This window comes from Apteryx mantelli, chromosome 3, assembly GCF_036417845.1.
Source record: "Apteryx mantelli isolate bAptMan1 chromosome 3, bAptMan1.hap1, whole genome shotgun sequence".
NCBI classification, from domain to species: domain Eukaryota; kingdom Metazoa; phylum Chordata; class Aves; order Apterygiformes; family Apterygidae; genus Apteryx; species Apteryx mantelli.
The window spans coordinates 43,094,132-43,110,746 of NC_089980.1; the positions used below are offsets into that span (position 1 = coordinate 43,094,132).

A 16,615-nucleotide genomic window follows, 5' to 3' on the forward strand; every position below is an offset into this window, starting at 1 on the left:
ATTCTTTGAATTACTGTATAAGCTCTATTTATCATGGCAATCTTGTCACCAAAGGATATTAGAAATTGGTCAGTTCACAGGCAGGGCAATGTATATATTGTTTGGTGATTGACATTCCATAAATAAATTTTCTGAATAGATGAATAGCTATAATATTTTTTAAAAGTACTGATGGTTGAATAAGCTCAGGTCTTCCAGTTCCCCAAGTACAGTATATTCACATAAGGCAGTACACAGCACAACATTCTCACTATTTATAAAAAGTAGAAGGAGTAAAAGATGCAGAAGATTGTATCTTAATAGTGACCTCTGATAAATTGCCTCTTTCACCACTTTTGCTACATTGCAAACACCAGCATCTCAGAAGACCCAAAGTTTTTAACATTTTTCTAAACTATTTTGAGACCCTTGATTAAAAGAAGGCATATTCAGAGAGCTCAAAAATCTTGGCATTTATTGTACTCTCAAGACGTCAGTATCTTTGAAGTACTAAATACGGACACAGCCTTGCTCATATTGAAGTTAATGTGGAAAACTCATATTGACACAGATAAAAGTAAGATAAAAACAAGGCTTTAGTGATGGAATTTTACTTAATTTTAGCCACCTAGAAAGTAGACAGATACTCTAAGCTAGGCATCTAGATTTCCTTTAAAATCAATGGACAGAAAGAGAGATATATCTCCAGAGAATGATTCACTCTGTTATAGAGAGGAACCTAAGACAGATAAACTGATTTTCTATTTGGGGATGCTTATCTATTTCTACTAACTACAGAGAGAGCTGACTTGCTTACACTGGATGACTAACCTTTAGAAAACTAAAATTAGATGAGAAAAATTCTTAGTCTAAATGTTCATAGAATTAAATTTGTGTAAAATTTAAAAGGCAATTAACAGAATAATGTAGCTTGAAATAGAGATTATAGAAATTAGAGGCTCCAGCCCTGCAACATGGTGCTACAATAAATAGCAGAATGGGTATTTTCTATCAGGAACCCCTGTTAAAGTGACTTCATGTATTATAACATCAATTGTAAACCTTATAAGAAATACCTGAACAGTAGAATGAAGGAAAGCTACAGTGTAAAGCAAAGGCTTCCACACAGGCATACTGCTAACATCTAGAAGATCCTGATTAATTCCTGAAAATGTTCTTTTCAAACCAGCACGCACACCTTGGGGAGGTTCATTTGTGAACTTTATAGCAATCTGTCATGTAAAAAAGATAAAGGATTTGGATTTATTTACTGAAGCAAAAACAGCAACATACTAAAATGTCACAATTATTAGTTATAAACACAAGATACAATGTAAGTAGTTGAAACGTAGACATAAAGTTGAAATGCAATTAACTATTAACTGCATAAAAGGAGCACATATTAGATCAGTCCAGAAAGCCCTATGATATACATTAAGATGCTGAACATGGAACTTGTTCACCCTACTGACACAGCAAGGTTCTGCCATCTGAGATGTCCAAGGATCTGAGGATTTTCATCAATAATCTGTATTTAGCCATGCATTTCAGAAGGCACCATATAGTTCTTTATCCCTAATTCAATGACTGGATGGTGGAAGACAACTACACAGAGTAGATTGTAAGAACTCTCCAAACCACTCTGTTGTATTTCTGTTCCCAAGACTTCACAGGAAATACATAGAAATCTTGCCTCTCCTCAGATCAGATGTTCACAGTTGCTACTCTGGACTCTGTGGCTATGACTCCATTAGTAAATTGAGAATGTTCCTGGACACTCTAGTAAATCCTAGATTTATCTGAAAAGAATTGATTTGTTCTCCCTCCCTGCCTTAAGTCACACGCATCTAGGCTAGTATTTCTCTTCATATCCTAGATATGAGGAATAGTATTTATTTTTATTAAAAGAGAATGGGAAACACTAGGAAGACTCACACTATTTCTACAGGAAAGAGCTCTTTGAACACAGCAGTTTCAACCCACAACTATTATTCTAGATACTAACTTGCTTTATTTCTAGGTACCAACTTGACTGGCTGTTGAGAGTGCCAGGAACCATCCTGACTTAAATACACTTCATAAGAGTTGAGGCAGCTTTCTTGGTACTGATGAAAAACGTCTTCTGAAGATCTACCGAACAACCATTTATACTTTACCCAATGAAAAACAGGTTACTTCACAGTAGTTGACGTTCTTTGAGATATACTGTCCATATGCTGTACCCCTTATCTCTTACTTCAGATAGGAAAACCTAGGAGAGTCTAAGATGAGTTGTAGGCATTACCTTGTACATAGAGCACTTGGCTGGGCAAAAAAGAATATAGGCAAAGACCGATAGTTTTGATTCAAGTGTTTGTGTGAACAGAACTAGTGTGAATGCACAGATGCGTAATGCATCTTAGAGGACTTCCAGCACTGGTAAGTAACCTTCGTGTCTGCAGTGTCATTTGCATTCTAGGGCAAGCACAGTTTTTTCCTGAGAGTTTTTTCCCCCCCCAATTATTTCACTTCCATGTACACACTTAATCTGAATAACTGTAATGATGTTAGGTACCTGAACTAAACAGTTGAACAAACCTGTAGCAGTGTAATTGGGAATTTAGGATGTGGTTCAGTAGTTATCCAAACTCGAAATGTCTCATCTGGTATCTCAGCAGTAAGAAGCATTTCCAGTAGTTCATCCATGAAATCTAGTCCAAGATGACAATTCTGAAGTAACACCCAACCTCCCTGAATAAAAATACCAACTATTACTGTTCAGAAATCAGTACAAGTTGTTCATAACGTCAAAAACAACTGTTTTTGAGCTCTTGGTCTGTTCTGTTCCTGAGTACTTAATATCATTTGATTTGGTATTTGGTTTTGTCACAGTTAAAGCAAATAGCAAAAGTAAATGTGAAAGTTATTTCGACATCCTGCAGTTCACAATGCAAATAAAACAATCACAGCCAATGTTCTAAGTAAAGTATCAGTGCTACCTAGTGGCAAAAAGAAGTTATTCCTGTCCTCTTCTTTCCAACAAAACAACAGTGATTAGCAATCCTATCATCAGTTGCAGAAGAATGTAAGAGTGGAAAAGTAATAGCTGAAACCTAAGAAATACTTTTTCTTTTTTAACTTATGTGTAAATAATATAATCTTAGGGTAGTGTAGAGAGGTTGTAACAAGACTCTAAAACTTTTTAATTGTAATTAGTAGTTTATCCAAAATAAATGCATTTGTATGAAATTCAACCTCCTGCATATTAATTTCAATCTTATTCAGCTCTCAAGTTGCATGAAGCTCTATTTTGATTATTATCTCTCTGCACTTCTGCTTATGAATTTAAATTCAATCAGTTGTTGTAGCATCACTTTAGAAGCCTGGTGAATCAGAAGCCTGATACTAAAATTGGACATTATTTAATCATTTCTAAACAGTGATGCGTGGATTTCATTACTGCTTGTAATTTCATATTGGCAATTCTGGTTAAGCTCATTTATAAAGAAATAAATAACATTTTATAAAAAAATCTAATTGAAATATTTCTGGTGAACTGAGGGGCATTAAAAATAAATAAAAAATGAAGATTTTTTTTTTCTTTCTTCTATGGGGATCTATTTCTTCAATTGATTTGTCACATTTCCAAAATGAATCAGGCTCAATTTTTGAAAATTATCTACGCGTATCACAGTACAGCAGTTTTAATCATATTATATACTCTTATCCAGAGGCAGAAAAACCCGCAGATGTTTATCTTCATATTCACTGATTTTATTTTGTTCTTTCAAATCTGATGTTCACTTATTTCTCCCTCTGTAAAATGTGTGTACCACCAAGGCATGTGGTTTAGAAACTGTTGCTAGTAGCTCTACTGGAGTGCTGTTCTGAGTATCCTTGTGTTTTCAACTAAGAGCAGAGGAAGGTAGAGATGCCCCAGTTCTCACCATTCCAATAACTTGGAGCTGATGATGACCATTCTAGAGATATTGACACAGAGAAATATGAAAGAAGTATATGTATCTTTATACATTTTAAAGAATGACACCTGCTATAAAAATTCTTTTCTCTGTTTTCCCAAAATTATGCATGTATATATTCCAGTACTGGTGCTTTCCAAATCAGCTGTCACAACATTTGGTAGGACTTGAGAGGTTACTGGGACACAATAAAGAGAACTTCCATGGCAAAGGTTGCATTAGCTAGAGAACCTTGGATTATACTGTAATGTCTAGAAAAGGTACACAATAAAGGCCATATACAAGTATTACGTATGTCCATAATAGGAAACACAAATGAAGCAGACTGTACTATGGTCAGATGAACAAATAGTATCTTCAAGGGATTTTTTTTGTCTCAAATGAAGATACCTCACAGATAGGATGCAATACAATTGGAATTGACACTGCCTGACCTTTTCTTTTTTCTGCATGACAGATAGGAAAACCTAAAAAGCCTCTGAAACACTTCAGTCTATCAGTTTAAGAGGACAGGACTCTTCAGGAAATTCTGAAGAATGAAGCATTTCCTCTTCTCATTGTGATTGAACATTATAGAGTACAGTGACAGAAGACCTATTTAGTTCAGATGGAAGTCTGAAATAATCTTGATCATGAATCTGCAACAGTCTCAAAATAACAGTGTTCCTATGGGATGTTCTGTACTCTGATCTCACTTTCACAGTTCGTGCTTCTGAAACTCTAATGGTTGATAACAGCCAAAGGAGTAAAATGGAAGTTGCGAGGAGACAAGCTTAAAAACCCATAATGGATCTGTGTCTTTAAATTTTTATCCAACTTCTGATAAATACTCCCACTGGAGGTATAAAACCACATACTGCGTAAGGTATAAGTAATATGCCTACTAAGCAAACCTTTCAGTGAGCACAAGTCAGTTCAGAATTCTTTAGATGCTGAAAAATATTACAAGTGGTAAGGACTAACAGTTGGTTAAGACCATATGAAAAATATTTTTCATTTGTCAATGTAGTTCTTTTGTTTTCTATTAATAAAGACATTCTAGTCCTTCAGTCTGCTGAAATAACACCTGATGTTTTGAGTTTACCTTCAACTGTGTCTGTATGCCTTCATTTGGAAAACCGTCCACAACTCTTTCAAGTGTCTTGCTGATTAGACAGTACTATCTTTACACTGTAACTTTTATGCTGTAGTCGAGGTTTCAATTATCCTCTTTTTGGAACTGCTGCTTAGACTTCTCATGTTTTTACTGTTTCAGAATGTCATCTGACATAACATAAAACACTGCAACCTTTAAAAAAGTTCTCAAATATTTTTTGGAAATTCTTAGATAACCTTGAGACTCAAAGAGGCCCTGTCATCAGCACAGATGCGAGGAAAATGTGAGGTGGTATTAAGAGATGTAAGGAAGTTCTTCCTCTGGCACATCCTTATGTGTCTAGAGCTTTAAGCTGTGTTTGTATTCACCATATTATTTAATAGAAACTATGCAACTTCTAGGTAGCTCACAGAAGAGGAAAAAAAAACGTTCAGTACAGAAGTGGGAGGTGCAATTTCTGCAGGACAGAATAAGGACACTATGTCCTTTCACTCTTGCATAACAGCATAGAGATAAGAAAGAATATGCTACCTCTGAAATGCTGCTCAACAATACTGCTGGCAGAATTATTGACTTGGACTCTGTTGGCACATGCATATCCTGCAGTGGAATGCTTTTAGTTTCAGGCACAAGGACATTTTTTTACTCTTAGATATGCCTGATGGCAGGTGAAAATGCAAAATATTCAAGATTGGATGCAAAAACAGAAGCAAAAGAATACTAAAACATCAGCTTGTATTTACATGTTTTTCCCTACCTGATGTATTGACATTTGAGTGAATTTGCGTGCATGAACTTCTTGTCCTTGACCCATAGAGATGGTCCTACATTCTACAATAGAAAGGAAAGTATATTAATAATAAACTTACATTTTTGAGAAAAGAGAAAGTAAAATTCCAATTCAGCCCCCCAAAATAGGGGTAAAATACATCAAAATTAAGTGCAATTTTTATACAAAGATATATAATTATTAAATTAGAATCCCTTCAGTATCATATTACTATTACTATATACTACTATATATAAATTTTCTAAACATTGAAACTTTGTAAATAGCATTAAAATATACATCCTTAATGTTTACAATGTTTTCAGAAGTGAATGACTTTCACTAATGTTATTATTGTCTATAGGAATTTGTGCCAAATTATAATGAAGTCACTGTATTTAAAATATAAACTCAGATTTTTCTTTAAGTGTAGGAATACAACAAGCCACTTAAATTAGCACAATCTGTAGTTGTAAAATTACAATTGTGAACATATTAATGTGAATAATATCATAAATATATGGATCTACTTTGTTTAGATATCCAAATCAGTTTGTATGCACAATATTCAAAATTTCCATAAAATGTAGACATAAAAGATTACTTTCTAACAAAAATTACTTACAAGATTTACATTTATATATTCTGGATTTTAAGTAGATTGCTGATTATTTTGTTTTCTGCAATTAAGAAGATTTTAAACAAGAGAATAGTATTCTCAACATGTCAGAAAAGTAAATACTGTCTCTCTTTCAATTCATGACTTGGAAAGATGATAATAAGTTATAAAAATACTGAAAACACGTTACTGCCCAACTGCATACAGAATGATCCTCAGTATGATGTCATTTGTTAAATATTACTTTTGTAACCTCTAAGACCATGCTTCAGAAACAAATAATAGTACAACAGGACATAAAAAATACTTTTCAGAAAAAAATCTCTTAAGTTACATTATCCTTCTGTATCTTGAACAGCTCATGACAGTAAATAATTATTTTCATACCCAGTTTAAGCTTCCTAGCCAATGAATCAATCTGAATAGTTGGGTCAGATCCCATAGACAAGAAACAGATGAGAGGTGTTCGTTTGTCACTTTCCTCCCAAGTTTTTTCTAAATTCAAAATGACTGGTTCTGTGTATTTCTCATCCAAGGAATCTGCAATGTATTTCCTGGCTTGGTAAACAGTGCGGTCTGGACACCAAGACCTAGGAATAGAAATATATAATCAAGATACAAATTCAGCGCCTTTTCCTGTTGCAAAACCAGGTTTAAATAAAAAGCTTTTATTTAATTAAGTAGAAATTTTTGCTTCATAAGATAAAAACATTTGTATGTTTGTCTTTACACATGCAGTAAAACACAGAACTCATACTCTTCCCTCTGCTTATGATTATTGAATACTTTTCAGCTGCTTACAACTTTGCCATACATAAAGCATTTGCACCAAAATTTTCTATTTAGGATACCTAAATTGAGGCTTTTTTAATTTTAAACAGAGCTTTTGCATCTGAGAATGGAAGTAGGGAAACATAAGATTGTTTTGGCACTTCAATAAAATTCTACAGATGTTTCATTGAGTTTCTAGTATCTCAGTGTTTTAGGGCAGAGACTCAACCCTTTTGCACTGTACTGCATTTGTGCCAGGGATGTGTCTTCATTGTCCCCATTGAAAAAACCCACACCTGGCCAAAAGATATGACTATAAAAAACTTCAAATAACAGGCTTACTAGAGACTTAGTATGTTGCCCAAGGCACTGTACTTAGACATTTCTAAAATTGGTCATTTAAAAAGAAACAAGCAAAAAAAAATTTTTGAAAACTATCTGAATGGTTTTACATTTTCAGTGGCTTTTTACATGAGGCTGCAATGTGTCATAGTTCACAGTTTCCATTTGTAATGACATAAAAGCAAAGCTAGAAAATATTTTCTAGAAACAACATTTTTAGACTCTTCAGAGAATAGCTCTGAAGTGAATGAAAGTTAAATAATATCTCATGCCATACAGAAACCAATTACAATTATGTTATGATAATAGCATATTGATAGATGGATATATTTGGTGCAACAATGTATGTTGTTCCCCAACATTTCTGAAGATGCTCACCTGATAAGTAAAAGTTTGTGACAGGTATCAAGTGAATCATTATATCCATCAGGTATAACTTCTTCCTCCGGAGCATCTTTATCAAACCAGCTTTTCCATCCCTTTTCATTACGAGCAACCTAAATTTATGATATTAATATATGCATAAATACACTTCAGCTACAATAAAATCCTTTCGGAAATGTATATTTTAATGAAATTCTGCCATTATAATAGAATATATTACAAGTAACATTACGAGACTAGAGCATCTTAAGACATATGCCATGTGAGTTGTCATTAACATATTAAAATTAGAAATTTTGGTATTAAGATGCAGGCTTTTAAGCTAATCAGTTACCCAGGGAGGATTCTGCTCCCAACTGCATGCAGCTAGTTTAGAAAAATCATTAATTAGAAGGAATATTCTATATTACAAGAAAAATACATTGTGAATGATTTATTCCTTCTAATCACAAAGCACTAAGAGACAACAGAAAAATCTTCCTGTCCCAGTGCAGTTCAGACGGCCAAAGAATTGCAAATTGAAAATGACAGGCTCTAGTAAGACTTTGACTTAAGAAAGAATAAATCTGACCACAACTATGATCATTCTTTAGGCTTCTTTTAGAACCTATGACCTAATAATAAATCAATAAGGGATAATGCCAGAGAGTGCATAGCGAAAATTGCTGTGCAGTTGAGTCTTTAACGGAGTAACTGAGAAGAGTCAGCTACAACAGTATTTACAGATCACTGGAAAGAAAGCAAGGAACATATTGATACCATCTGTTCCAAAATACAGTTCCATATGCATATTATAAACTAAGGAGCTCTATCTGCTTGACTGACATGGTTTCAAACAGAGAGACTATCAGAACAATCTACATATAGTATGGACTGGGAGAGAAGTTGGAAACAAACAAACAGGGACCTCTTCCAATCTCAAACTTCCCATCATTTCAGGTTCAGAAACAACACCTAATGGCCCTTTGTAAACTACAACGCAAATCTGAGAAAAAATAACTTTATAAGCAAACAACTCAATTCTACATAATCTGACACTAACCTGAGCAGATGCTAGGAGAATACTCAGAGGAAGTACCTTCTCAAAGCATTCTCTATAGGCCATAGCCGGGGATAGGGTGTTGGGCTCAAGGGACTTTTAGCTGACTCAGTAAGATCATTCTTAAGTTTTTATTACATATTTATTTACTATCATCTTTCCTTCACCCACAGCTGGAATTAGTAATAGGGTGAAAAGAAACTGGGTCATCTACATGTTTAAAGAAGAAAATTTCTTTTATGCTAAGTATAAATTAAACAAAGCTAGGAATTTGGTACTGAAGGACCTCACTTTTAGAGAAGAGAAAAATCTGTAACTGCTAAGAAAAATAGAAAGACATGGGCATCCTTGAGAACTGGGCATACCATTTTCAAACATTTTTCTTATTTTAGATTGTATTCTCTTTGCATGTAAGTGAATAATGATACTGATGTATTTCATATGATGAGCCAAATAAACAGAACAGCATATATAGTGTATGAATATATATAAAAAAGATATAATTACCATATTTGTATTTTTTACCTAGAATTTAGTTGGCACTCTCCCAGATTCCATCTCCATCTAATAGTAAACTCACCTGTCACATTCTATTTTACAACTTGTAAATATATGGAAATTTTAAGATAGCACTTAAAGACTATTTAACAAAAGGCCTTTCTGAGTACCGTTGTTGTCTAAGTGTTTCAGAGTCTAGAATTGTGTCTGCGCTAGTTCTAGAAGATCTTATAGCTGAACAATTACAATCTACACATTAAAAAGAAAAATACAAAATTGATAACCCTATGGTTACACTGAAATAATGTGGCAAGTGTGCTAAGTGTCATGCTTTTTTGGGTCCTGGTCCTCTGACAGCCCAGAGTGGAGACCTCACTAAAATTTCCCCACATTTCTTCTAATTCATGTGTCCTGTTTTGAAACCTCCAGAAATCAAAGAGACAAGGAACGGGAAGGTACGTATCCAAGTATGGATCTCATTTTGATACACAGTTGGGAAGCAGACAGGAGCACGCCCAGCTACCCCAGTTTAGAAATAGTCTCCTCTGTTACCCTGCAGGGCACCAAACACCTTCTGCATCCAGGTTGCATGATTAACAAGTAGGGCTCAGCAAATACAGAAAAAGAAATGTTTAGGGAGTATTTCAACTTACAACATCATGATAATTATAGCAAACTAAAGAAAATAATTGTGATTAACATGTCACAAGCTTAAGTGCACATAAGTTCATGTATGTTGCGGTAAAATAAATTGTATTTTTATAGCTAACTCATCATAACTGAGTAAAATGTTAAGCTTTGAATGGAAATGAGTATTTAAAAACAAACAGCAAACAATCTATTCTAAAAGTCTATCAGACTCAAGACATAAAACAGCATAATTTATAACCTGACACTCATAGATTCACTTTCTGTGCCTTTTTGGTGCCTCCACTTTTTATCCTTTCTCCTCCTTATTTCCCTCTGTCCCCCTTTCACTGACTTCCTTTTTCACTATTTCTTTGCTCCTGTTCTCTTTTCAATCTACGTCAATGACCATAATACAAAAAAGCAGATACAGAAAAGAACATAGAGCAAATAAGTATATTCCCATTCTCACTACCTAACTTTGCTTATTTCTATGTTTTTTGTCTATCCTCTTTCTGGTTTTGTCCTTAACTACATCATTCATTTGCATTCCAAATGTAAAATATGGAAGCAGAATTATCATTGGGAAACTAGCCATTAACATGATACAAATACATAATTACATTAAGTATCACCTGATTCATAATTTCTGCAAACTGTGGAAGCTTGCTCAATTCCACTAGGTTTAGCCATGTCATGTCAAGAATCCACCGGAATGGTTTGGGTGGGCAAGCTTTTAGATCCAGTGCTGCACCTCCTGCAGGTAAAAACACTCTGATGAAATACATAAAACATTCCAGAGGTTGAGATAACTTTGATACTTCTTTTCAAATTATGTTTTCTGGCTCATGTCATTTTCCCTTGGTACTGATTTCACGCTTGTGTCCTTAGTATTTATTTCAAAGGATCATCGGATAATTTAGTTTGGAAGGGATCTCCAGAGGGCTCTAGTCCAACCTGCTCAAAGCAGGACCAGCTATAAGATTAGATCAGGGCTCTATCCAGTCTGGTCTTCAAAACCTCCAAAGATCAAGACTGCACAACCTTTCTAGGCAATCTGCTCCAATGCTTGACTGTCCTCATGGTAAAAAAGTTTCCCCTTACATATAGTCTGAACCTCTCTTCTTCCTGCTTATGTCCACTGTCTCTCATCTTCCCACCATGCACCACTGTGAAGGGTCTGGCTCCATTTTCTTGATGGCCTTCACATAGGTGTTGGAAGGCTGCTATTGGGGCTTTCTGTTCTCTAGACTGAACAAGCCCAGTTCCCTCAGCCTCTCACCCTAGGGCATCTGCTCCACATAGTTTGTTTTTTAAGTTTATACAACGATACCAATTATTTTTGGAGCATGGAAAATTCTTTGAATAACCTCCTCTCCTTTTCAAGTGTGTTGATAATATATTAAATATTATTTTGTATTTATCTGAAGACAAAATATTCCTGTGAAGAATGTCTCCATGACACACTATTTTTTTCCCCCACTATTCATAAAAAGAAAAGAAAATCAGAAGAAAATTTTGGGTACTCAACTGCAAACTTCTACCTCTTCTCTAATGAAAAGTACTATTGTAACATCTGAAGAATGGTACAAATATTAACAAAGTAATCCACTGGGACCATTGGGAAAAAAAAAAAAAAACAGAAAAGAAAAACTCTAGAATGATGGAAGAAAGATCAATCCTAAAGGACACAAGCAGTGTTAAACAGCAGTTATAAGCCCGTACAGACAGTAGATACATGTCTTTCACATCCTCTGACACGTAATTGAAGAGGTAGCACAATTTCTTACATAAAGCACAAATTTTGTTATTTATGAAATTATTGGGAGGACATTATATATAGTATTTTTGATACAGCAGAAGAATTGAATCTTACTTTAAAGTTTTGACAAATTAGAGGAAAGCATTTATAATGCTATGCTACACATTCTTTCTGATTTGGCTGAAGTCTATTCTGCTACAGATCTTGCAAAGAAAGGTTTGATTCTTTGAGATGCTTTCCTGCAGGCTTCCAGGATGCAAGGATTTTATTTATGTTATCAATGATGATTTTTAGGAGCCAGCAGCCTTGCTTTTTTAAAGGAATGAGATAAATAAGCACATGATTCAGAAAAACTAAATATTTTCCTAGTTATCCGAATATTCTCAATTAGAAACACAAGAATTACCTTGCTGGATCAGGACAATATTCTGTCAATGGGAACAATTAACTTCAAAAGAAAATGCACAGAGTAGGTAGTAAACAGAATTTAAGAAAGTTTTTGCTTTTAGGGAAATTTTTCTTTTAAATCTTAATTTTTAGAGGAAGGCTTATTCAATGAAGAATGAGAATTCCAAAAGTATAAATCAGTTTCTCATTGTAATGCTTGACATTCTTGCTGTTAATACACATTTTTAATCTCTTGTTTAATCCTGCTAAGTTCTTATAGTTAGTGGCTTGTTATGTTAATGACTTCAAGTTAATTATGTAATGTGTGAAAAAGTATTTACTTTCATTAGTTTTCATTTTGCCATAGAAAGGCATATGTGAAAGGTTCCAGCATCTAGAAAAAAATTGTGAGGCTTTCCTCCACATATGGATCCATTTAGATATAATCAAGAAACAGAATTACATATGCTTAATATATCATTTAAATGTTTTATTGAGCTATTGAAGGACCTATTAAAGGGCAAAGTTGTGTTCAAGAATGTGAAGTTTCTACATACAAATCTAAATTATTTCTGTCATGCAAAAATGTAAAGCTACTTCATGTGCTTTTATTCCAAAGTTTTTCTCTTGTTGCCCTTTCTCTCCTTCGCTATTCCCCAGAGATGACAAGCTTCAGTAACCTCAGACAAAGAAGGAGCTGTTTCATGAAACCTGGAGGTGAAAATAATGATTTTCCTGCATTTCCAGGAACTAGTTTAACTTTCCTTCAAGTACCGTTTTACTGATGTCTTTGGCAGTAGGGTATATACTTTGAAATTACTGTCTGGGATCCACATATGTGGATCAGAACTTCCTTTCAGTCTCTGCAAACTGAAATAATGGAAATCAGAGAGGATAACCAAAAAATGTTTACACAAATCTGTAATCCAATGGATTATTATTATTATAGGCCATATTATACTATTTTCCATAATCACACCTTTTGTAAATTCAATACAATAATCCAACTGGAATAGTTTTGCAAATTACTGCATTCTCTGAGAGAAGCACTTTGGCCAAAGAGATATTTTTAATAATAACACGTAATCATTAATTGTGCATAAAGTAACACAGCAATATTTCTGGCTTTGATTTAAGTCTACAAAGCTGAAGACCTTTTGCAATTCCTCTGTAACATGCTCTCTTATATTTATGGAGTTTCTCACTCAAAGCTACATTCTACTAGAGAAGATTATATTTTTCTCTTGCATTAATCTCTCACTTCCTACTGACAAAGGACATACTCAAGTTTCAGATAGCTACGAAATTTTCAATCAGCTCCTTAGGTTTTCTTTTATCTTTTTGATTTTGTTTCTTTCTATATTTGTTTCTCTCTAAATAAAAATTCTGTGGCAGTCTCATGGGAGAAAACTAGAAAAAAAATCCATATGCAAATTTTTTGGATGAAGGATATTTTCCTAAAATTCTGGGACCTACTTTCTCTGTTTTGCAAAATAGGTTACCTTCAAGCTATAACATTAAAATATTCAGGAAGGGCCTAGTGTTTCACTTTAATGAAAAACTGTAAACAGAATGAAAATCAATTTATGCACTTCAGCAGGATGAAAGATTTAGAGTTGATAACCTCCTGAGACTAGCTGAATAATGAGTTCTAGGGACTTTTTCATTTCAAATAGTAATGTGTATTTCATTGAGACATCCTTTGATAATATGGCTGATGAAATGCCATGAAAGCTCTCCTCCTGGAAAGAAAAAGGAAAAGAAGAGGAAGAGAGATTTATTTTTCAAATAAATTGTTACTTCAGCTGCTTGAAGATGTTTGGTATCACTGGCATTCATTTTGCACTAAGAACTGTTCATCCAAGGAGGAAAACTGGAATAATTTATTCATTACAGAAGATACCTAAGAGTGCAGGACACCTTGGCAAGGCATCTGCCCCTTTACCATTTAATATCATGTGAATAATTACAGAAAATCTATTATCACTTTGGTGTCATTTTATACACCAGAAGAATTTCTCACCATCAAATCAACCGTGGGAAACTAATCTTATGTTCTAGATAAAATATAAGAGTACTTTCAGCAATTTTTATTACAGATTCTCATCAATAGAAAGGGGTAAGACATGACTTTCTGCCTCAAATGTATATTTTCCTCTGGCAAAACAAGAATCTACGGCTGAGAAGGCATGAGACACAGTTCCTTGTCTAATGCTTTATAAAAGCAGACAAGTTGAGTTTGAAAGAGTTTCCAAGCATGCCCTGCCTCACATGGGTAATAATGTGGTAGCTGGATACCATTCTCAAAGGATAAACCAATTATCACAAACTGGCAGGCATAAAAGAAAGGAAATTTAATCTTATTTCCTATCCTTTTTTTTTTTTAAATTAAAGGGAGATATTGATCCTCAAAAAGTGGGTTCACTATTTAGACATTTGATCTTTGCAAGATTAAACCTTGCAAGATTCCAGCAGTTTTTATATGGACCTCCTCATAAGCAATCCTGGTGACATTTTTCAGCAAAGTCATGAATTCAGAGTTCGGAGGACACAGACCAGGCCAGTTAGCCCACACAAGCACATTATGTTCTGAAAAAGTCAGTGTTAGCTGGTTGGCAAAAGTCAGAAAAAAGCTCAGCCTCAAATTCATAACAGATTGTTTACAGTGTCTCCTGGACTTCATGTAGGACTGTTCTGGCAATTCAGAAGATAGCTTTGCCCATCTCCATGAAAGGGGAGAAGCAAAAGAGCCAGAAGTTATCTAATTTATAAAAACAAGCATACAAATGTAATACAAAATAAACTATTAAATCTATTGATTGAGACAACCAGACCTATCATGCTGTTCTCAGGATAGAACATAGACTGACTAAACGGTGGAGGTAGAACTGAGATGTAGGACTGTTTCTAACTGCACTGGACCACAACAGGGATGAGAACAGAGCTATCTCTTACAGAACTATTGGTAGAAACCATGTAGCCAAAAATCATACTTTGAAATGGTATAAAAGTTTTAAAGGTTGAAATTACCTCTACATACAACACAATGTTTTAAACATACCTCTAATAAGTGCATGGAACTCTTTGTTTTTCACATGTCCTCTCTCAAGATCAATTTTTAACGTCAGGAGGAGGGTAAAGAGGAATTTGTGATTTTCATATAAGCCTCTAACAGAGTATGAGAAAGTTTCAAAAGTAAGATACTCAATAATATTTGAGATTCTTTTCTGAGGTAAAGGAGACTTCTCAGATCTGAATCATTAAAACAAAGCAAAAAGAAAGCACGTTACTAATAGCAAATATACTGGAAAAACAAACATTTGAATAGTAGAAAAATCTGTCTTCCTACTTGGCCATGGATTGATCAAATAACTTCAAGAACTGAGCCAGTGAAGTTTGGTACATATTATTGACCATGCTCATTTCTGTAATAAGAAAATAAAGAATGCTTCCACGTGTAGCAGCAGGTCGATAATCCTCCTGAGCAGTGTTAATCTTCACTTGAGTTTCTGCTGCCACAGACAACTTTTCAGCTACTTCAGCAGCTGTTTGCTTAGTTGTTCGCAGAACACCAATCAAAGATTCATCATCTACTAAAGAACCTAAAAAGTCAAATATGGAATTTGTTTAGGATGTTTTAATAAGAATTGCTTTATTTTTTATATGTAAAAATCAAAAGCCAAATTACAGGAATTATTTACACCAAATGAAAATGATTTACTGAACTGGAGAGAGCCTTTTAAACAAGAAATGTAGTACTAAAAATTATTTTTTATATTCAATATGCTAAACAAATGTATTCAACTTATGACTACATCTGTATCAACAGCTTGGCAGTATGAACTACAGGTGTCCACTTTCCTATGCACATAATATACTGTATGTACACACAGTACTTCAATTACTGTAAAGGCTGTTGATGGTTAAAGATTGTCAAAGACTTAGGATCCTAAAGGCATTGGTTACCTAATAGTATTTGTGTATTTCAAGTATTTAGTAACCTATTTGCTGGAAGCTATCACCTTATTATTTCACCAAAGAGACAACAATTAATCATGTACAGGCTCCCAACATACTGTAAAAGACATTCAACACAGTTCAAGCAGCCAATTTCACCTTGCATTTTCAATGGGTTAAGGATGTGCCCACGATCAGATACCATATCTCATTTGAGGGGCAGAAAGCTCTTAAGCATTTGAACTGTTTCACAAAACATGTTTAGGTGCTTAAAAATACTCTTCATGTCTTCAGTGTCTAGGATGGATATATAATGGCATGCTATAATACCAAATATCTCTCACTCTGGTAAACCACCATATTTCAGAATCTCTACCATTGTATGTTCTCTCATTGTATCTTCTATGGATAAATCAATTTCTGTAT

General features: G+C 34.3%; 1 protein-coding gene across 1 annotated transcript in view; it reads right to left on the bottom strand.

The window, feature by feature from the left end:
- The window catches only part of DNAH8 (dynein axonemal heavy chain 8), a 163,613-nt gene that overhangs the window by 14,311 nt on the left and 132,687 nt on the right, over positions 1-16,615 (bottom strand). Inside the window, exons 77-84 of the mRNA XM_067294711.1 lie at positions 15,582-15,834; positions 15,294-15,484; positions 10,719-10,840; positions 7,914-8,032; positions 6,810-7,012; positions 5,792-5,865; positions 2,557-2,709; positions 1,056-1,211 (exon numbers count right to left, since the gene is read on the bottom strand). Of these exons, the coding sequence (XP_067150812.1) occupies positions 1,056-1,211; positions 2,557-2,709; positions 5,792-5,865; positions 6,810-7,012; positions 7,914-8,032; positions 10,719-10,840; positions 15,294-15,484; positions 15,582-15,834 (1,271 nt within the window). The remainder of the gene's footprint in view (positions 1-1,055; positions 1,212-2,556; positions 2,710-5,791; positions 5,866-6,809; positions 7,013-7,913; positions 8,033-10,718; positions 10,841-15,293; positions 15,485-15,581; positions 15,835-16,615) is intronic.